Source organism: Thamnophis sirtalis, unplaced genomic scaffold, assembly GCF_051295495.1.
Source record: "Thamnophis sirtalis isolate CommonGarterSnake01/CBP01778 unplaced genomic scaffold, rThaSir2_p1.2 scaffold_4, whole genome shotgun sequence".
Classification (NCBI taxonomy): domain Eukaryota; kingdom Metazoa; phylum Chordata; class Lepidosauria; order Squamata; family Natricidae; genus Thamnophis; species Thamnophis sirtalis.
The window spans coordinates 11,078,255-11,101,557 of NW_028261384.1; the positions used below are offsets into that span (position 1 = coordinate 11,078,255).

The following is a 23,303-nucleotide window of genomic DNA, read 5'->3' on the forward strand; positions in this document are numbered from 1 at the left end:
TGCCAGCTTTGCCACTAATTTTTCCTGTGAGAAGCTGATACAAAAGGTCACAAACGGTAAATACATGATCGTGGCTCACTGCAATATTGTAACTTGTCTTTTTATGTACACTGAGAGCGTATGCGCCAAAGACAAATTCCTTGTGTATCCAATCATACTTGTCCAATAAAGAATTCAATTCAATTTGCAAGAAGGGCACCCAAGTGCCTTGATTGCAATCGTGTTACCATGGAAATGCAACGGCCAGAAGTTCAAGGTTTGGTCCTACTTCTCTTCTTTTAGCACTGCTAAACTCTGAACAATCACTGACAAAAGAACATAAGCCAAGGACCACATGAAAGATGAAGAATGAAGAGGAGGGGGGAAGGACAAAGAAGAAGGGGTCAACATAGTCTTCAAAGCACCTGAGGGTAGAACAAGAAGCAATGGATGAAAACTAATCAAGGAGAGATCTCTCTAGAATTAAGGAGAAATTTCCTGACAATTACAATTAATCAGTGGAATGACTTGTCTCCACTATGAATGCTCCAACACTGGAAGTTTTAAGAAAAGATTGGGCAATTATGTCTGAAGTGATAAAGGGTTTCCTCCTTGAGCAGGGGGTTGGATTAGAAGATCTCCAAGGTCCCTTCCAACCCTACTTTTCTATTATATCACACTCTTTAGATTACTAAAACAGAGTGGTTAGAGGGAGAGTAAAAAATGGATTTTTGGATGAATTGACTTGTAAGAGGCCAGTTTCAAAATAACACAGCAGTTATTCTATTCTAGTCAAAGATAATAAAAATAGTATTTTAGAGGAAAAATTCTTCAGTGAAGTTAATTTACTTGTAAACCAAAGGACACCAGTTCCAATCAAAGTTCCACAGTCATATTTGAAGGAAGGACTCCACAATAAACTCTTACTTTGTTCAACATGGCCATTTACTAACCTATAAATTTCTGACACTTGTAACATTCTTCCAACCATTCTGGTGTTACAATATGTTTTGCAACTGAAACTGCTGTCAGGAACTTTACAGTGCGGGTTACTTTACTAGCTATCACATGAGTACACTTCTGAGCAGACTCTGCTACGTCACCTCCAAGAACATAGACTTTCTAAAAATGAAAGAAAAAGAGGGGGGAAAACAGAGTTTTAGAACTTTTAGTCATAGGACAACAGACTAGAGAATGAATTGTTATTATACAATCAATGGACAGCCATGTACATGAAAAAAAATACTTTTGGAAAACAATGCTCAATTATTACAAAGTGATGTTTTGATACACGGCCTGATCCAGTCACCAATTCCAATTTGTCAGTAGAGATAACCAGCACATTGTGAAATCAACCTTAAAGTCACATGAAATATTTTAATTCAAGAAGGAATTCACCTTTATGTACTGATGTACTTGATTAGGCTCAAATCCTGTAAAAAGAATCACTGGTGTCAATTCTGGTGGCAGTTTTTTTGTAGGTGTTGGCAAGTCTTCAATTCTAGAAATATAAAATTAACTTAATGTTATTTTTAACCTTCAATCAAATAACTTAATAATTATTTCCTAAATTCAAAATTAGGACAACTCATATAGTTCTCTAAATGTCTAAATGTCTAAATTAAAGATTTTTTTTCTCATTTAGTAAATTATAAAATAAAAGGGACACGTCTGCTTTTGCTGTGATGTTTCATATTCCTTTGACATGTATCTCACTTCCAAATATTTGCTGCTTGATTTGTCCCCATGGTTATACTTTTTTCCAGATAGGTGTAATTCAAAAATGTATAATGCTTAAAATATAAAAATAATTTCATTTCAGTAACAATACCATTTCCAAGCAAATATTGAACTGCTTAAGCATTGTCATTTTCTTACCTTGGCCTCTTGATTGTAGGTTGAATTACTGGTTCATTCTGCTTTGGTTTAAGTGGTAATCTCACATTCTACAATTAGAAGGTATACATTTGGCTTTCTTAAGCACTGTTTAGAGTTTTGTATCAATATATTTAAATATATATAAAAACACATACTGTACTAAAATCATGTAAGTATACAGAACAACCCTCCCCCTGCCAACTCATAAAATTAAATTCCAGGAAAATAATAATATTTTAGTAATAATGCTGCAGTAGAAAAAGATACATGGATTATGTACTTAAACATTTTGTAATGCTTTCTAAACAATTTTCTTTATTTAAAGTATGCTATCTAGTTTAGTTCATCAATTATTACTTAAGCCCCTAAAATACTCATAGTAGAAAAGTCAAGTCCCCAAGACATGAACAGAGACTCACCTTCATATATATTGCAAGTTCAGGATGTGGCATTATGCGCACAAGTAGAAATATGCCTATGCAAAATGCTGAGCTCAAGCAACTGGGAAGATGACATGGGATACTTAATGTGATGGCTCCTCTTTCTATACTGGGAGATCCATGGTATCTTCCTGGTTTGCTGAGCTCTGGGAGATGTAGTTGCAGAAGCAATGCTTGCAGCAATGGTGCAGGAAGACCATAAGGGATCTGACCAAGCACAAATATAACCTCAAAACTAGACCGTAGTAGCAAGAGGCAACGTAAATGTAGTTGTTCTCTCAAATTGTGCTATAGGCTATCAACTGTTAGTGCTGCTCAGGGTGAGCAGTTCACTTCTTGGGGGTGAATTAGATGTTAGGTTGCCCATTTGATTGTTGCAACTAATTTGCACAGCACTTTTTTGACGATGTTGCCAATTCTTCCTGGGTGAGTCTGATGTGGTTACTGGGGTTGAATCTTGCCCTGTTATTTGGGACATTTTATGGCCTGGGAGTCTTGGACAGGATACTCCTTTATTCCTAGTCACTTGTAAGCTGGAGACACATTACTCTTAAGAATGAAAGTGTGTAATACACTGCATTGGGAGATGACCGGTCAACATCTCATTTCAGAATGAACTGATGCTGGCATCCCTTCCCCCCTCCCCCTCAGAAAACCGTTCCTGGATTTGCTCCCTCTTCATCATTGTGTAGAATAAAGTAGAATTTCATTTCATGCCAAGAAAATCATAGATTTAAATGGGGGGAATGAGGGTGCAACATTAATGCAAAAGAGCGTACAACAGATTCCAGGAGCTTGCACTTTATGGAACCTCCTTCTTACTGGCAGTCTTTTTGTCCCAATTAGTGATCATAACCAAGCTGGAAATTTTCAGTCAACTGGGCAAGTATTTATACAGACACTGCATCTGATTTCCAAAGAAGGAAAGAAATATAATAATCAGGTATAGCAAAATTTTAACTAAAGATTAATACAAAATATTTTAAGCAATGTAAGTATTTTATAGTCCAGGACCTCTTCATTTTGTTCACATGCATTCTTTTTTCTGTTCCCCACATATAAAGATGTTTAAAGCAACACTACGTACCATTTGAAGTTCAGGTGACACCTTTAAAGGCACCCTCCAAGCATCTGGAATTAATGAACAGAAAGAAGAAATTCTTACACCAAGGCATGGTTTTTGGGATGCTTCAGTACCTGGGTCAATATCCATTTGGCACATCACTCTTTGTCACCAATTAAGGCGTACAATAAAAGCGCATAGAATTGGGATAGTGAAAGCCTCTGGAGCCTGGGGAGGGCGAAAAAAAGCGCACCAAATGCAGGGGGGGGGGAAAATCGCGTGCATAGTATTATGGGTGTGGGCACGCCAGCGCTTGAATCCCCCCTGCGTTCCCCCCGCTTTTGACACGTGATGCAATTGGCAAACATGATGCAATTGGCCTAGGTTGGATGAATATATAATGTAGTTTCATGTAGTTCTTCCTATCAGTTCCCTCTCTCCCTTAAACTGGGTTAATGGAAAAGGAGAAATTAATGGATTAAATTAATTGACGAATTAAAATGATAAAGACAACTCAGAGCAATTAATTACATCACAAGAAAAAAGGCTACATTTAAAAACTCTGCTTTATTTCAGATTGCTCATTAATAATCTGTAGAGTTAGATGATGCTGTCGTAAGACATAATTCATATTTAAAGGACGTTTCAGGAAATCTTCCCTTTCAATTGAATCTTCCATTTCTTCTTCTTTTGGCTAAGCTATACTTTTGCAGGAAGAAGTGAAAAATGAAATGCCTATGAAATAAAATATAGTCGGACTAAAATTTCTTTTCTTCAAATGGACATGTTTATTTGTTTCTAAGAAATGATGTAAAAGGTTTTATTTATTCGTTTACAGATTAATAAGGTTAACATAACTACCACTAATCAAATATTACTTTACCACCTGCTCTAAAAAAAGATATATACTTAAAAAAATAGATTTGAAACTAAAGACAATCAATGGTTAATTTAGTTTTAAAATTATTTTTATGCATATTACGAATAAATCTCATTAAACTTTAAGATCCTCATTTTTGTCAACATGCTTATAGTAGTTCATACTATCAAAAGGAGCACCCATAGTGAATATAATGGAATGTCCAAAAGAAACAACAAATTATTATTTTTCACTGAAACACAATGTTTGTAAAGTTTTGCAAGTCTTCTTACCAAGAAGGTTTGGAACTAGATGCTGATTAGGAGCAAAGGGTTCTTGAAGATTGAAAACTGTGTATCGATTGTGCTGCATTTGCCGCAAAGCCTCAAAATTTCCAAGTAAGATATCACAGAGCCATTGTACATTAACGCAAGGTATCCTCCACTCTTTGGCCTTTTCATACTTTACACCAGTTGGCCTTGAAATAAGCAAAAAAGTCAATGACAGGAAGTAAGTCAGAACAGCTTTTCCTAAGATGATGTTCTCCAAATATATTAGGATTGCACCCCCAAATTCTCAACCCAGACAGCTTTCAGTAGAGTGCAGAAGACTGTAATATTGCTAATTTGTTAAACTTTTTTATAAAAATGAAAAATGATGTTAAATCCTCTTAAACCATTGGAACATACAATTTTGAGGGCTGCAGTGCTAGTTTTTATAGAATAAAAATAGACAGTAAAACTTAAAACACTGCAATTGAAGAAGAATCTATTCCAAAATTTTAAATATATTATAGCATAACAAAGTCAGGAAAACTAAATGCTTTTATTCTGAAAAACAGCTGTTAGAAAAGCAGACATAAAACTGGACCCATTCAGTGTTATCCACATTATTATTCCGAACAGCACTTACGCTTTACAGATAAGAATGGTGTTACTGCGACAAAGATAGCCTGTGTATTTTGCTCCTGCTAGGTAGGCCATCAACTTGAGATCGCCTCTGTCACCATCCACAAAACCTGTTACAGCAATTATCTGGACAGAAGCAAATGAAACAACTGTAAATACATTGGTTATTTTGCTTTTCTTTAAGTGACACTAACCTTTAACTAATTCAGTATTTCTCAAAATAAGATGCAATTGCAACTCCCAAAATAGATATAATCTATTCAGAATAGAATAGGATAGGGCATGCATAAGTGCACCAGCATGCCTAACATTCCTGTCCTACTGTCCCCATTTATTTGTACCCATTTCGTGTGTTCTTATTCATGTTTATTCTTTCCTGTTATCTTATACATGAGTGACAAACTAAATAAATAAAATAAGTAAGTTCCAGATTTCCTGTACATGGGCAGAACAAAAGACATTCAACTTTTTTAACAGGAAGCCTGTCTTAGTGAGTTAACTCCAAAAGACGAGAAGAAAGATTAAACTTCTATGCTTCCAGGTTGCTGGGCTAGATGGTTGCATTATAAATCAAGACAGTTTTAAGGCAGAGAGGCAACCAGCCTTTTCTCTTTGCTGTCATTAAGTCAAAATACAGGGGGCAAGACCCCTTTCTCTCTCATGCACCGAGTTTAGGTGTAAAGTCAGTCCAGACCACCTGAAAAACAGATGGTGGGAAGAGGAATGACTAAGCTACTATTCCAATACTAGGAGATTGGGCTCACACTCTCCAGAAAAGATAAAATTTGAGGGTCCTTCTGATTTGAAATCTCCCTTTGGTTTCCTGGATTGAGATAATAGCCAGGAGTATCTTTTAATAGCTCTGATTCTCTAATTCTATTCCTCATGAAGAAAATTACTTTAGGATTTGGGTTCCAGGGGGTAAATACTATCAACATACTTCACATTGCCTTTACAATTAGTAAAGAAAATTCACTAGGAAAAAATACAGAAGTTGAAGAGACCACACTGTATCAATGCTAAAAGTTTTAAGCTGACTGGCAATTTCCAAATTGCCAGTCCTATGGTGCAGGTAGTCCTAGTTGAACAACCATTCATTCACATAAAACAACCAGTTACAATGCTGAATGCAGTTATAATGCGTTCTTATAAACTGTGACCATCGCAGCATCTCTGTGGTTACATGATTGCGATTCGGACACTTGACAAAAGTTCACAATGGCTGCACTATTCCACAATCATGTGATGGCATTTTCCACCTTTACGACCAGATTCTGACAAGCAAAGTCAGTGGGAAAGCTTGCAGGAGGTCATAAATGGCAATTCTGTGATTGTGGGATACTGCGATGATGTGGGATTCACCTAACAATAGCATCTGGGAGTGTCACAATTGTTGGTGTAAATCAGTGCAATCACATGACACTGCACTTTATAATATCACAGTGATGGGAGTTCCCAGTCCCAATTACCACTCCTAAGCAAGGATTAGCTGCAGTCATTACTTGTTTCCAGCATATTAATGATTGAAAATGACCACATTTTAGCAATGCCCCGTTAAATATTAATAGCAGTCCCACACCATCTCTTAACCACCCAACTGTTCTCAAATTCTCCTGAATTGTCATTTTTTCAGGCAGATTTCTGACTTCTGGGGAGGGATATTTTCACAGCTTTAAAGCTGTGAATAGTAGTGGGAGAACTGTAGGAGGCAAACCAGCAAAATTGTATTGTCCAACTGTGTTAGATTTTCTAAAAATGGAGCACCATGTATTTACTCATTTTTGAACTCTAAATAACAGCAGCAGTAAACAAAACAAAAACTTAACATTAAGCTTCCTTACATGCTGAGAACATGGTTTTCCTCCAGGTGGAAATGCTACAGGAAAATGAAGAGCTCGATGGGGTGGTACCATTTTCTTCTTTTTTAGCACAGAATTCAGCCAGTGGGCAGTGATGCATCTTTTCCTTTCTTTCAAAGCCTACAATATTCACAAGTGCAGCAGAACATTGTTACTATAGGTTTTAATTTACCACATTTTATAAGCACTACATAAAAATATTTTTAAAACGATGAATAAAATGCATTCCTGGAGTATTAAGTTTTCAGTTATAACTTTTAAATCAACACTGGAGTCTGAAAGTTTAGATATGTATGCTATAGTACGTAACACCAAATGTTGTATGGCATTTACTTCTTAAATTTATCTCTTGACTTATGTAGTATCACTTCTTCTATTTTTTTCTCCATAATAATAACCAGTAGATAAATTGATTTTAGAAAAAGCAACTGCCTTCTTCATCTATTGCTGTCAGTAAATTTCCTAGTTCTCACTCATCACCTTAAACATTACATTATTATGTCCCAAAGGTGCTTTTTCAAGAGGCAACTGTACTTTCTGGTTTTTCTTTGAAGACATTTTGTTTTTTACCTAAGAAGTTTCTTCAGTTCAGGTCATCAATTTCATTTGGAAATGAAAAGTAGAGGCACTTGCCTCACAAACATGATATAAGACAACATTATCACATTAGCTTTCATGGACTACAGGCTCTCATAAAGGTATAAAAATCTGGCTGTGTTCCTGAGCCTGGGATGCTAAATGTATTGGAGCTCAGTTTCCTGCGTTTATTGTTAAGTAGCCAAATATCTTAGCTGCTATACGATATGTCTTTTAGATAAATATTTTACTTCATTTTTAAATTTTATTTTAAAATATAATGGTAACCCTATCAGAATTATTGAGTTGAGCTGTAGAATTTGAATGAATACATTTAAAAACATCTCTATTATTATTGTTTTGTATTGTAAGATAATACAGAGAGAGAACCCCACTATTTATTTTTTGTTAACTGCTTTTCATTTTTCATCTTTATTTCAAGAATATTTTTCATCTTTATTTCAAGAATACTTAAGTCTGTATTCTACACATTTGCCTGCAAGTAATTTATTTATTTACTTGGATCCCACCTTTATTATTTATATGAATAACCAAGACACTTTCCTCCTCCTATTTCCTCAACAATAATCCTGGGAAGTAGGTTGGGTTGAGAAACAGTGAGTGGTCTAAGGTCACCCAGACAGCTTTCATGGGTAACATGAAACAGAGCAGAATAACAGAGTTGAAAGGGACCTTGGAGTTATTCTAGTCCAACCCCTTGCTTAGGCAGGATTCCCTATACCATTTTAGACAAATGGTTAGCCAATCTCTTCTTAAAAACTTCCAGTATTGGAGCATTTACAACTTTTGGAGGCAAGTTGTTCCACAGATGAATTGTTCTAATTATCAGGAAATTTCTCCTTAGTTCTAAGTTGCTTCTCTCCTTGATTAGTTTCCATCCATTGTTTCTTGTCCTGTCCTCAGGTGCTTTGGAGAATACCTTGAGTCCCTCTTCTTTGTGGCAGCCCCTGAGATATTGGAACACTGCTATCATGTCTCTCCTAGTCCTTCTTTTCATTAAACTAGACATACCCAGTTCCTGCAACTATTCTTCATATGTTTTAGCCTCCAGTCCCCTAATCATCTTTGTTGCTTTTCTCTGCACTCTTTCTAGAGTCTCAACATCTTTTTTATATTGTCGTGACCAAAACTGAGTTTGCAATATTCCAAAGGTGGCCTTACCAAGGCATTATAAAGTGGTATTCACATTTCACGTGATCTTGATTCTATCCCTGTTTATGTAGCCTAGAACCGTGTTGGCTTTTTTGGCAGCTGCTGCACACTGCTGGCTCATATTTAAGTGATTGTCCACTAGGCCTCCATGATCCCCCTCACAATTACTACTATTGAACAGGGTATCACAATCTACCTGTTCATTTTGTTTTTCTTGCAGAAACTTTCTTAAATGCAGAACCTTATTTTTTTTCACCACTGAATCTCATTTTCATGGTATCCTAGTTTCTAGACCAAGCTGATTCCTATGCACTGTGGAAAAGCATTTGCTTTGAAAAATTGCAGGCACATATCCTGTGTTATTCCTCATATTTAATTCTTCTCTCCAGAGTCAGCATAACCGAGTTATTAATGAAGCTGCAAGCCTGAAACATGTGCAGGAGACTGGAGATGGGTGTTTTGGAACAACCAGCAAACAAAGTAAAGTTTTTTCCCTTAACATTAGCAGAAAAAATTTCTGGATTTAATTCAGGTTTACTTTAATTTTGTTTGTTTTACTCTTGAACCAATGAGACCCTTACTATCTTGTGTTTGAGCCAACAAAAAATTTTCCATGGTAGTTAAATATTATGGACGAAAAGGGCAATATATTAAGCTTCAAACTTCAAGATCTCATGTTTGAAGAGTTACATATTAATTGGATGCACTCTCTGCTACTGATAATAAAAACTATACAAACTATATTTTAAAAACCTAGAAAGAGTTATCAGACTTTTACCTTAACTAGAAATGATACATGGTGTTCTGACATACCTGTGCATACATATTGCTAAGTTGACTTTCACAAAGAAGATGTGTACATCGGCTTGTAAGTGTAGGATCAACTGTACCACCATGAATATGGATTACCTAAAATAAAAATTAAGAAAACTGAAAAGACATGTCAGTGTAACATAATAAATATAGAAATGTTTGAAGTTACCCAATCAACAGGGGGGAAACCCTAAATCAGTGGTGAAATACTGCATCTTTTGGTAAAAACAGATATACATTTTGTTATAATTCATTTGTTACAAAGAAACTACTGCAAATTTATTTTTAAAATAGGTTAATTTGATTTTTCATTAAAAATGTACTTAGAAATTCTGATTTGAAAAATATTCACAAATAGAACTGATATTCACCCTTTTCCAAGTTCCCAGCAGATGTTTATCAGATACATGTTCAGGATAATCAGCAATTGCAAAGACACAACCCAGTAAGAAATATTCTTCAGGAACTGAAAAAAACAATGCAGTTGAAATTAATCTAAAACACTTTTTTCTCTTAAATTATAATTAATGCAACAATGTTATGTACATTTAAAACTTGGTTCCTCTCAAACCGATCAATATTGAAATGCAGATGTCTGGTCTTGTCTTTCAAACGCAGCAAGAGGCTTTCTTGCTAAATATGTGCAAAGCATCTCAATTCCCAAATAGCCATTTTACAGATTCCAAGATTGAAAGAAAGTTCAACCTTGAGAATTGTGTTTGAGAACAAATTACATTGTTTTGCTCTATATTTTGACCAATAATATCCCAAGGTTCCAAAAATACTAACAACAATTAGACTGCTACTTTGTGATTTGCACATTGCATCCCTGTCATCCAGTACCTTAGCAGACAGCAGCGGAAATCAGTTGTGTCCGTATAGTCGTTAGTTTAGAATGAAACAGGAAATGTGGGAATGGATTGTTGAGAAAGGAGTCCCATGAGGCAGAAGTTAAGCATGTCTACCTGTCTGATACTGCTATAAGAAAGTTGCAATCCATGCGAATGTGTGGACTGAATGTTTTGAGAGGACAAGGTTTGACAGATATACTCGATATTAAAAAAAAAAAACTGACAGAAGGAAACATATTGGATTCAAGTGCTAACTGCATTCACAATTTAACCATTATATTTGAGAAATCACTATTTGAAGCACAATGCAACTGAGTAATTTGATTTTGTTCTAGTGGTTCTAGTATGAAGTTAGGTAGGCCAGAAATTATTTCTAGGTCAATCCAATTGATGACACTTAAAGAACTAAACAGAGGTCCAAAAGTCCTAAGAGCAATATTTTAAGCATTTTATCTATGTATAAGAACTTCCTCAGGACAGTAGCTGTCTTTGATTTCTTTGGTTCTTCATATATAACTGGTTACAGCACAGCCGTTTTAGAAATGCTCTGCTTATCTACTAACACGGCTTCCTTCTTTCAGAAATCCACTGAAGGGAAAAGGCTTGCCTTTTGTACTAGTCATGGATACTGTGCTTGCTAATATATTCTTACCAAGTTTACTATAGCTGATTTACTACTAACCAATAATTTAACAGCCAAAATCTCCCCCCCCCCTCATTTAAAAATTTTTTGCCTCAATGTGCAAGAACAAAATAGATTAATCACTAATCTATCTCACAGGGTTGATCTTTTGGGGAAAATAGGATGAAACACTAACCACAAGTTAGGATGCATATAACTAATTAACCTACTTTCTACAGATGGGTCATGTCCAAACAGTTGGTGCTGTTGCAGTTGTTGCTGCTGGGGATTCTGTTGGGTCTGAATTGGAACTTGATGGTGTAGTGTTTGAGATGTTGGAGTCAAGTGTTGTGGTGCCTGATTTTGCATTTGCATTTGCATTTGCTGCTGCTGCTGCTGCATTTGTTGTAAGTGCTGCTGCTGGAGTTGTTGCTGCTGAAGTTGCTGTTGCTGCTGATGCTGATGCTGTAACTGCTGGAGGTTTTGCTGCTGAAGCTGCAATTGTTGCTGCCGCTGCTGCTGCTGCTGCAGGTGCTGCTGTTGCAATCGATGCAACTGCTGAAATGGCATGGGTTGTGGGGGGCGGTGCATTTGTTGCTGGGAGTGTACCAGTTGGGAAGGGAAGGGGAGTTGCTGCTGTTGCTGCTGCTGTGGCTGCTGCTGCTGCTGTGGCTGCTGCTGCTGCTGAGGAAACTGGTGCTGATGGACTTGCTGCTGTTGGGCAAACTGATGCGGCTGCTGTTGGAAAGGCGATTGGGGAATTTGAGCCTGTGGCGGCTGGGACTGTTGCAGCTGCAGGAGCTGCTGGGCTTGGAGATGCAAGAGATGGTGATGCTGTTGCTGCTGCTGCTGCTGCTGCTGCTGCTGCGGTGGCGGCTGTTGCTGAGGCTGGTGATGCTGAGGCGGAGGCGGCTGCACTAAGCGTGTTTCTGGTGCCAGTTTGACCTGGCTAAGCAAGACTGTGTTGGGATGCCCCTGCTGGCTGTGGTTCATCTGTGGCTCCAAAGTTTTTGTGGGTGCTGAAAGTGACTGCAAGATCTAGAAAACAACACAGAAGCTTTATTATAGTTATAGTTCTATTTTTTCCTAATATTTCTAATAAAGCTATCTAATAAAGCTACCAGGATAATTCAGAACGAATCAAATAATAAAAACATAAATACAGTAAGACTGAATTAAATATATTCAAAGAACATTAAAAGCAAAATGAAAGCAAATATTCTAGCACACGGGTGTCAAACTTGCGGCATCACACAGTCGTCATGTGACATATCACGACTTTTTCCCTGTTCGCTGTACTGGGGGTGAGCATAGCCAATGCATGATGCATCTGGCCTGCGAGTTTGTCACCCCTCTTCTGGCATGCTTTCAAAAGCTGAGTATGGGAGACATTACAATTCTGAATAAAGTGCGTCACTCCCATAACTTTGAAAAGCGATATTACTGTCAAGGGGACTTTCCTAAATCTTAGTAAACGAGGCACATATAATAAAATAAAAATTTCCTTAGTTTATTAGATACTAGCTGGATATCCGTCCTTCACTACGAAGCTATGTGATTGGGCTTGATAAATTGATACGTAAAACCCACAGGCTGGATGAGTCACGCACTGGCCACGCCCACGCCCGATCTACCGAGGGGAAGTAGAACATCTAACTCCTTAGTAATGACACTTGTTAAATAATATAATACTGTATAAGGAATACTGATGATCTGATGGTCACTTCAAAAAATCCTTTCTTAGTGAGCACCTAGAAGCCAAGAGAAATGTACGTTCCAAATTTCAAGTTTATATGCTTTACCATTGTGGAGATTTTCTGATGAGTGAGTGGTAGTTGACTTTTATATATATAGATTTTGATAGACCAATATTTGGAGTTTAATCTGAAAAATAACTTGTACCGCTGAGACCTGCAACACTGCTGTAGAAATGCTTTCTTGATACTATGCCTAGGTTAATTACACTTAGAACGACTTGAAGACTGAAGGTTCTTAAAGAGCTGTCCTAATTAGGCTGTGGATAATTGCTTCTAGCTAAGACTTCAAAAATGTTACAGGTAGTTCACTAAAACATATATAAGCAAATAGAATTCTTACCATGTAAACATCCAAGACTGTGTTGAAAAGAAAAATGCCATCTTAAATTATATTTTTATACTCCCCTAGACTTTCAGAAAACATCCTACATTTTAACAACAAAACAATCATTTTTCTCTTCAAAATGCTCCTTTTATTTCTGACGTTCACAGACCAGTTAGGATCCTTTTGTATTCAAAAAATCCAGGGTGATCAAGAGAGGTCTAAGAACTCCAAACAGAAAATCTTAAACCAACAACAAAATCTTCATTATGATAGGTGACAAGTGTGTTGCACAAGTGTGCAATTCGGCACGGGTTACTTCAGGAAAATCCCAACTACTGATATAACATTAAGAGAGAAAGTGTTCATTTTCAAGAAATGTTTTATCAACATATACTTTAAAAGTACTTACATGTGCTACATTTGATTGCCTATTAACCTGCTGAATATCAGCATTATTGGTAATATTTCTTAGTGTCCGGACTGCAGGACTCCATGTTGTCATCATTTCAGGATGTCCAGAACTTTGCGGAGTTTGTACTGAAGCCATTATATTACTTCTGATATCAGGGGACAAAATATTGCCTGGGACAGGTGGGACATTGGCACACAAATTAATCAATCCAGAGTCCTTGCCTGGAGTCAATGTGTGCTTTCTGGCAACAGTCTGTGGGACTTCAGCTGTGGTCCAGTTCAAATTTCTTTCATGCTTTTCAGGAGAGGAATCTGATGAATCATCAAACATAAGTTCTCCTTTGTTTCTGTCAGCATCAATAGACTTAGGAGAAAAAGTTCGATTGCCCAAAGGAGACCCTTCTTGAGAAGATGGTGGACTTGATAACTTTTCATCAGTACTCCCTTCATTTTGGGAATCTTGTTCTTCATTTTCTTCCTCCTCCTCTTCCTCTTCCTCTTCTTCCTCATATATTATTAAACGGGGGTGATAGGGAACCTCATCTTTTTTGGTTTTATCAGCTATAGAATCTAGAATCCAATCAGGTGTCACAATTTTAATGTTCTCTCGTTTAATGGCACATTCATATTTTTCCTGGAAAGAACAAAAATATTTGAAATGTAAATATTATAAATGCAAACAATGAATTCAAAAAGTTTCAAATGTCAGATTGCTGATAGGTGAAACTTACTTTCTCTGTAATTGGTCAACTGGCTGCTCCTACTGACAGGTATTTCAGCTGAATTCATAATGCTAGTCATTACTTACCAAACCCTACAAGGCACAGCATCAGACTATATTGGGGACCCCTTTCCTGTCCATCCTATGAGGTTATCTAGAGAGGACCTGTTTAGAATCTTATCTTCTCAAAAGATGAGAGGAGCATGTATCTGAAAGGAGATGTCTTTGATCAAGGGCCTAATGCTATAGAACAAATTGACATGATAACTGTATCCAGCCTGCTCGCTTCTGAAATGCCATGGGGTATTAAAAATGCTTGTTTTTCAATGGCCAATCAATTGCTAACCTGGTTATTACTGGTGGCTAATTAGGTTTTTTTATGCTACTTTAATTGGGGGAGAGGAAGTTGTGGTCTGGGAAAATGCCTTGATTTACATAGATCTTTTTACTTTATAAATAATTACCCAAAGTCTACCCCTACTCCTACTCCTAATTTAGATAGAACTATGTAATAGTTAATTAATAAAAGGTAAATAAAATTTCAACTAAACAAATGGATGGTAAAATCTGTGGCATTTGGATTATGCAACAGTCTTTCCTTAGTAAATAGCAGGTATTCCAGTCCTGTTACTGTTTTCACCTCCTTTTTTCTCACACCTTCCAGAGAAAAAGCTCCATACCCCCCTACTACTAATGATATTACCCAGCGGGGTAATGAAACATCTGCAAGAAAACAACCAAACTCAGAGCACCAAAGGCCCCACAGTTCAACCCTGAGCTATTCTATACTATTCTCTTTATTGGTAACACCTATTTTAGCTGTGACACCAATTATTTGAAAATAACATAAGCTAAAATGTTAGTCTTCTGAGAGTGGGCGGCATACAAAACTAATAAACTAAAATGCATTATCATTCATCAGAATATTTTATCAGTCCCCAAAACATAATTTTGCCTAGGAATATCTTAGCCAAATGTATGAAATGACTTCCACATTACTCTACTTACATATTGCTGAAACCTCTTAAAATGGTAACATACTTACAAGCCATTGATTTGCATTCCATATGCTAAAACAACATTAACATGCATTAAAATTCTTACCCCTTTTGGTTCAGGCACAATCAAATGAGTACATTTTTTATTCAGGCTCAAACGGCAATCCCCACCATAAAACGTAATCAAAGCCCACAACATAGTCCGATCTTCAGAGGATACCTACCAAAAAATGCAAGGTACTTTAGCTAAAAATATTTTGAATTTATTTTGAATATCATTTAGCTGCTTTGTAAAATATTTTACCTGAGACAGACAAGCAGCAACTCCAAAAAAGATCTGACAGGATTCTGGAGAAAAGCCATTTACTCTGACAAAATTAAGTCAAGGAAATAACATAAATAAAATGTAAAATGTATTAACATAAACAAATGAAAAATTTTCCAAACTTCATAAGAAACTATGTATAGATTTGTGCATACCAAGTTTTCTAAAAAGAGAGAGCAGAAAGAAAACTAATCTAGCATTATGCAATCAAGAAATGAATTTGGTAGAGTTGAGATCACAACCCTTCTGCTATAAAATTATCAGATTATTTGAGTGAATAGTTTGTCTTTTGAACAAACAGGAATTTCAATATACATTCTCTCAAAAATTTCAAAGGACTAGCAAAGAAAGAAAAAATAAATGTTTCAATTAAGCAACTGGACCTCGCAAGAGCATTAAAATATAGGAGGACCTTCCTTTAATTAATTCTCTTAAACAATTTCTTGCCTAGCTAAAAAGCAAGTTATATTAAAAACATCAAATGTTATATAATTTCTTAACATATTCACTGGAAAGGATACGGCAGAAGAGCTCCACACTGAACAGACAAAGTCACCCAGGAAGGCTAGAATAGGTTTTTAAAAATAATAAGTAAATATTTATATATCTGAGAATAGCTATCTAATTATAAACATAAGCATATACACTCACCTGATTATTATTCATTCATTATATTTAATTGTTGGGGGCAATATGCTGACTTCTTAAACCACTTAGATAGGGCTGTAAATCACTGTGAAGTAGTATATAAGACTAAGTGCTATTGCTATTAAGCTATCTTATCAGGCTTAAAAGGATTGTTTATGTCTGTATTATCTTTGTTAATTGGAAACAGCTGTGTGTTTTCAAACAATTTCTCCCAGGCCTATCTGTAGATATAAAGTACTGAATAGGAACCCTCTACATGTAAACAATTAATAATCTGTGGGTTTTACGTTCATGTTAGTATTTCAAACTATGCTGATGTGATTATAATAAAATTGATTTATTATTAAGGTTCCAAATATTGAAAGGGATTGGATATTATTGAAACATATGATAACTTGTACAAGGCAACAGTAAGGATATTTCTTTATAAGTATGTTCATTAAACATCAATGCCCTTCTTAGCCAGCTAGATAACTGGGACTATCAATCCTAAGTCCAATAACGTAGGGGTTTTTTGGGGTGGTGGTGGTGGTGTGCCAGGGATCTGAGATAAGGCTTTAACTTGCTGTTTACCAGTAGTCTCATAATGGACAAAACAGTGCTCAAAGTGATGGACTTGACCCTTTTCTCCCTTCTCAACACACACAAATAGCATTTCTTTGCATGCAAATCTGGAAACATTTATGTTCTGTATCAAAATATTAATTGTACTAAAACAATAGAATACAATAGAATAACATAGTTGGAAGGGACCATGGAGGTCTTCCAGTCAACCCCCTGCTCAGGCAGGAAACTCTATACCATTTCAGACAAATGGTTGTCCAATCTCTTCTTAAAAACTTCCAGTGTTGGAGCACCACAACTTCTGGAGGCAAGTTGTTCCACTGGTTAATTGTTCTAATTGTCAGGAAATTTCTTGTTAGTTCTAGGTTGCTTCTATCCTTGAGTAGTTTCCATCCATTGCTTCTTGTCCTGCCCATCCATTATAACAATAGTTACAATGCTTTAAATATTTACTTTTACTACTGGAAGATCAAACACTTCACGAGATTCACCAACTTCTGGATTATCCCCATCTTCTGAAATGATGTGTGAAGCTAGAGCGTTGTAGGAAACTTCCTTTGCCTTCCCATCTTTCAGAAGTTGAATAACCTATATAACATGAAAGTGAAAAGTTACTTTTTTCAGTTTCAGAAAAATGCTTAGGTACAACAAATCACATTTTCCCACACATACATTGCGTACATTCATGCTAATATTATCACCTTTCCCAGAGAATTTCAATCAAGCCAAACAACAAACTTGTTGCTGGACATCAGTGAACGATATAAGACATCTGGTTTGTATAAGCCGTTTCCCTAACTGCTGGGGAGAAAGGCTATAATTCCTAGGTCTTTGCTTAGTTTTTTTTTAAAGACCTTTTGGTTGGGAGCAGGAAAGGGAAGAAAAGCACTGAGTTATCCTACCAACCCTATTTCACCCCATGTGATCATGTGGAAGGGAATTAAAATAGAAATAAAAGAGCTTTTGAAATCACTCCAAGTTGGGGGGGGGGGGCAGCATTCTAGGTGTTATTGCCAGAAACTGAATAAAAACCTCTCTCTCATTAGTTCATGACATGACCGATCAGAGAAAGACCTCTAGGGTTCTTTGGGCTAACATTTAACTCCCCAATCCTACTGTTGATCTGCTAGTTTTTCTCCAATACATTTAAACATGCTGTATGAATACCACAGCTCATTAAAACTGGACTATATGAAGCCTTCCTTTAAAAAAAAACCCAGCTCTTGCTCTCTCAACATAATAAACACATAGTTGACCAAAGACAGCAATAAATAAAATGTAAAATAATGAAAAATGAAATGTAGCACGATAAGAAAGTTTTACTTCTACCATCTTTCCCCTGGATGTAAGTATCGCATGAAAGATGCTTGTATTTCACATTTATTTCGTTAAAAACAAGTATGTATTCAGTGCACCAAATACTCTATAAATGTGTCTAGATCTCTAAAAACTTCATTCCTTCTTATTATGCCATATAGAATTACGATATATAAGATAATTTGGTATCTGTTGAAACTTCTAGGAAAAGAACATATGATAATTCTTTCTTGCACTGAACTCATTTTATTTCTCATCAAATAAATTGCCTAGGAACACTTCATTTTACATGTTGAAAGGCAGAAATTTTGGAAATGAAAAACCAGAAAAAATCCTAATTTAGCTTAGTTCTTGCAAAGAAAACTGCTTTATTATAAGATATATTTATTTAGTCTCACATATTCCCCATCTCATTTCATTTATATAAAGAGATTTAGAGTGAAACTACCCATAATTCCTTCTGATTTCAATGCCCAGGAAACTATTATTCTTCATTTTGGTTTCAACCAGACCTTATTTTTCCAAGCCTGGACATCACAGAAAATTATGTTTTCTTCAAAAATGATATTTCATCAGGGGAGGAAGAAAAGTTGCTGTATCCTGAATGAAATTTACTCCAGCATTAAATTGCAATCATTTTGTGCCCCAGATCCACATTTGTAACATTGAAATGGTTGAAAAAATAAAAGTTTCAGAACAGAAAAGCAAAACAGATTTGGTATGTGTGAGGACCTTGGTGCTCTATTGAGATTGGTTGTTTACTTGAAAATGGGTAATAAAACGTAATGAAAATGGGTAAAGAAAATAATTCAAGAGAGCAACAAAGACTCCCCCATTTCAATCCTAAACTACACATATTTTCTATTGGTGCAGATGATTTGATGAGTCCATGGGTCTTATTACAAACAAATTGAGAATGCATTTTAGGCACACAGCATGAGCTTCTCTTTCGGGATGTTTTTCAGCCTCCCAATCTATCCTGCAGCCTGTGATCACCTAGTGGTCTCCCATCGAAAAGCTAAGCAGTTCCAGCTGCATTTCACTTCCCAGTCGGGATCAGCCAGCAACTGCCATCTTTCACATCCAGAAGAGGCAAGTTAGACCTTGTCAGATTGGATGGCATGATGTGGCTACTGGCTCTCTCCCACTGACAGAAGGAATCTTTCCCGCCTGCAGAAGACTATCGGCTCAGGGAAAAGAAGATTCGGAGTCATGTCTTTTTTTTCCTTTATTTTTTAATACGAGGGATCTGTTTCTGTAGAAGAGGAGGACAAATCGGGGATTCCCTCTTGTTCTCCTGGGGGGAAGTAATCCTTTCCTGCCATGAGATTTTAACAGATAACAGATTAACAAAGTTGGAAGGGACCTGTAGATCATCTAGTTCAATCCTCCTCTCAAGGAGAAGATCCTACACCATTTCTGACGGATGGCAGTCCAATCTCTTCTTGAAAGCCTCCAGTGATGAACCTCCTACAACTTCCAAAGGCAAACTGCTCCATTGGTTGATTGTTCTGTCAGAAAATTTCTCCTTATTTATAAGTTGATATCTCCTTGATTAGTTTCTATTCATTATTCCTTGTCTGGCCTTCAGGTGCCTTGGAAAATAGCTTGACCTCCTCCTCTCTGCTATCATGTCTCCCCTGGTCCTTCCCTTCATTAGACTAGACATAACCAATTCCAGCAACCATTCTTCATATGTTTTAGTCTCCAATGCCGAGGTGGCGCAGTGGTTAGAGTGCAGCACTGCAGGCTACTTCAGCTGACTGCAGTTCTGCAGTTCGGCTGTTCAAATCTCACCGGCTCAAGGTTGACTCAGCCTTCCATCCTTCCGAGGTGGGTAAAATGAGGACCCGGATTGTTGGGGGCAATATGCTGACTCTGTAAACCGCTTAGAGAGGGCTGAAAGCCCTATGAAGCGGTATGTAAGTCTAACTGCTATTGCTATTGCTATCTTTATTGCTCTTCTCTGCACTCTTTCTAGAGTCTCCACATCTTTTTTATAGTGTGGTGACCAAAACAGAACGCAGTACTCAAGGTGTGGTCTTACTAGGGCTTTATAGAGTGGTATTAGTACTTCACTTGATCTTGATTGTATCCCTCACTTAAAGCAACTTAGGATCGCATTGGCTTTTTTGGCTGCAGCTACACACTGCTGGCTCTTATTCAGCTGATTGTCCACTAAGACTCCAAGATCCCTCCCACAGTCTCTGCTATTAAGAAGTCTGGTTTCACCCAGTTTACATGTAAAGCGTGGTTTAAAAGCTCATTCACCAGCAGGCGACAGAAATGAGGAAACGGCAAGCAAGAGAAGAGGAGCGCCAGAGGCCTACTCCGAGCCCCCTTCCCGTGCGGGGACTACAAGCAACAGCGACACCGGGAAGACCACCCGGGCCTCAGATTGCCCCTCGCCATGCTTTTCCCGCCCCCCAAAACCCTCTCAATCCGAAGCAGAGGCCTGCCGAGCTTCCCTAGCAGCAAACGCGGGACTGACTGACTGACTGACTGACAGGAGGGGGAGGAGATCACGTCAGTCCCAGGCCGGCCGCTGCGAACCGTTAACGGCTGATCTCCCTGCCCTAAACCTCCCCCACTTCCAGCACGCGCGAGGGGCAACAATGCCCCCCTGTCCCGCTCTCTGGAAAGGGTTCTCGCAAGAGCGCATGCGCTTTCCTCCCTTCTCTCCCCCCCCCCGCCTCACGAGCCGCTGTCATCGCTTGGTCCCAATAAGGTTTGCGGGGGGAGGAAGATCGGGAGGAACAGTCCAGGAGGCGGAAGAGCTCGCGCCCCCCTCCGCGGCGATCTCCCCTCGGTTACCTTGGAGTCGATGTCTCCCACCACGAAGAACTTGACATCCTTGAACATCTCCTCGGGGACCTTCATCTCGCCCTTGTCTTCCTCCTTCGCCATGATCCCGCCCGGCGTTTGCAGCCGCTTCGGCTTCCAAGCGCGATGAAAGCCCGCCGAACCCCCGGATCACCTTGTCCGCTTCCCCCACCCCCTAACAACCGCCCAGACAGCCGCCGAATCGTGGGAGAGGTGCGCGCTCTTTAGAATGGACGATCTCCGGCCAGCGGAGGGGGGGAGGAAAAGCAGGAGGGTCGGGAGCGGGCGCCCCTCGTTCGCTTGGGACGTCCCGAAAGCCTCTTCCTATCTCTCTCATTGAATGGGGCAGAGTGTGTATTGATAAACGTGCGGATCGGTTAAAGGCAAGGTTCGGTTGGTCGAACCGAGAGACATCCGTCCTCCCCTTCGGTTCGACAAAGTGGGTTCACCCCAATCTCCGCCTACTAACAAAACAAGCGGCAGAAATGCCAAATTGCAGGCCCCGCCTACTGTTGCCTCCCCCGCCTGTGCTAGCTCCGCCCATCGTCTTTCTCCCGCCGGCGGGGAGTTGTTATATAGGTTTTGCAAGTCTTAAATAATAGCCATGAATCAAAAGTTTAAAAAAACCAAAATGAACCATGATTGCAGTGAAGACTTAATGGGATCTGCATCCAACGAAATTGTATTAATGTATGCCAATTAGTGTACATTTAAAGTGACAAAATTAAGTTTAGCTAGCTATCTAGCTATATTTGTCCTTCCTGGACAATTATTATCTATCTAATATTATCGAGGCCTAAGGGGGATGGAGTGAGAAGAAAATCTTGATGCATTCTTCCTGAACGGTGTAATTAATATTTTAAGGAAGTGATTGAAAATGATCGTTGCAAGTTGGCTCTGCATTTTTCTGCATCCCAAAATCTGCTCCTACTTGGCTTTCTGGTTCCAAAAAAAAGGAATGTAAAACGAATGCAAGCTACCTTTTCCAGCAAGATGTTAAATCTCGATTTAACAATCATTTATTGGTGCTTTGAAATTCTGAAGGGCAACAGAATGGATGCTTAATGGCCTGTAAAGCACTTCTGGACATCTGGACATCATAAAATGTGCCACATAAAAACAAGTGTGCCCATATACATGTGCCTGCACGCACACGACACACAAATGGAGAGATGGCTCATCTTTATGATCAATTGTTACATAACCATGATTTGTGGCTCTTTTTTTTTTTTTTGCTAGTTTCTGACAAAAACTCCCACTCAAAATAAAACATTTGCCCTTGCAATTGCTTAACAGCCAACTCACAATGCCTCAATTTATAATCATAATAACTTATGACCAGGAATGTGATCTCAATTCTGGTCTTAAATTGAGGCTACTTGTACGGTAGTTTGCATATATTATTAAGAACTCCACCTGCATCCTTTCTATTTTCAGATTGCAGGCAGTCTTCAGCTAACAACCAGTCACTTAGAAGTATTCTACATTACAACATAATCCCAAAAGGTATTTTTGATCCAAAATTAACTTCTGCTGCAATATTCCTGTGGTCTTTTAGGAATCGGTCCGGCTGGAGAATTCTGGGAGTTGAAGATCTCCAGGCCTAAAGTTGCCAAGGTTGGAAACCCCTGGTTTAGGACCTCATGACTGCAGAAACACAACAGCACCTCCCCACCGAGTAATTCTCCCATCCTGTCCCTTGAGGTCCGCATAAGCCCGGGAACTGCTTTGCTACTCCACTGCTCCACACACTCTCCCCCCCACCTTTCCCATCACTGACCACTCATTCACTTTTCAGAACTCCGGAGCTCAGGCGATTGGGGTAGAGAACGAGGGGCGAGTGGATCCATTGCTGGGGCACAATCCCACAAGGGGCCATCTTTTTCTGGGTGAAAAACAATCTTGGCCAAGTTCTTAGCCGGGCAGAGGCTAAGGCTAGCTTTTAGCAAGAGAAAGAAAACCCTGAGAATTTTATTTTTCCCTGGCTAAAACTAACTAAAAGCTAGCTATTACTTTCCTCCGGCCAGGCCAACCTTGGCAGAGCTGTAGCTAACAATAGAGAAATGATTGTGGGGAGTAGAGCATGGGACATGTCAGAGAGGGAAGGAGGCCTTGGCAGGCCCAAGGAAGGTGGGTTTGTGCCTACACCTAGTCTCTCCATGCCTGAGATATCACATGGCCCACTTAACAACCCCCACATTTGTTTAATGAAAGGTTTCCAAACTTGGCAACTTTAAGACTTGTGGACTTCAACTCTCAGAATTCTCCAGCCAGCTCTGCTGGCTGGAGAATTCTGAGAGTTGAAGTCCACAAGTCTTAAAATTGTTAAGTTTGGGAATCACTGGTTTAATGAATGGTTTGGGAGAGCAGGGATTGTGGGGATCATTAAGTTC

The 23,303-nt window shown here is 38.3% G+C and overlaps 1 protein-coding gene across 4 annotated transcripts in view; it reads right to left on the reverse strand.

Annotated features, from left to right (window-relative positions):
- PAXIP1 (PAX interacting protein 1) overlaps nt 1-21,092 on the reverse strand; it is a 33,360-nt gene extending 12,268 nt beyond the window's left edge. For all 4 annotated transcript variants that reach the window (XR_015696314.1, XR_015696313.1, XR_001313607.2 and 1 more), the window contains exons 1-16: nt 20,902-21,092; nt 17,224-17,358; nt 16,080-16,123; nt 15,538-15,601; nt 15,340-15,453; nt 13,513-14,148; nt 11,252-12,059; nt 9,920-10,014; nt 9,549-9,644; nt 6,969-7,106; nt 5,132-5,253; nt 4,513-4,697; nt 3,385-3,428; nt 1,858-1,925; nt 1,378-1,480; nt 933-1,101 (exon numbers count right to left, since the gene is read on the reverse strand). Coding sequence is in view for 1 of the 4 variants with exons in the window: in XM_014067460.2 (XP_013922935.2) it covers nt 933-1,101; nt 1,378-1,480; nt 1,858-1,925; nt 3,385-3,428; nt 4,513-4,697; nt 5,132-5,253; nt 6,969-7,106; nt 9,549-9,644; nt 9,920-10,014; nt 11,252-12,059; nt 13,513-14,148; nt 15,340-15,453; nt 15,538-15,601; nt 16,080-16,123; nt 17,224-17,358; nt 20,902-20,994 (2,914 nt within the window). In the remaining 3 variants the exon portion in view is untranslated. The remainder of the gene's footprint in view (nt 1-932; nt 1,102-1,377; nt 1,481-1,857; nt 1,926-3,384; nt 3,429-4,512; nt 4,698-5,131; nt 5,254-6,968; nt 7,107-9,548; nt 9,645-9,919; nt 10,015-11,251; nt 12,060-13,512; nt 14,149-15,339; nt 15,454-15,537; nt 15,602-16,079; nt 16,124-17,223; nt 17,359-20,901) is intronic.
- Between the last annotated feature and the right edge of the window lie 2,211 nt (nt 21,093-23,303).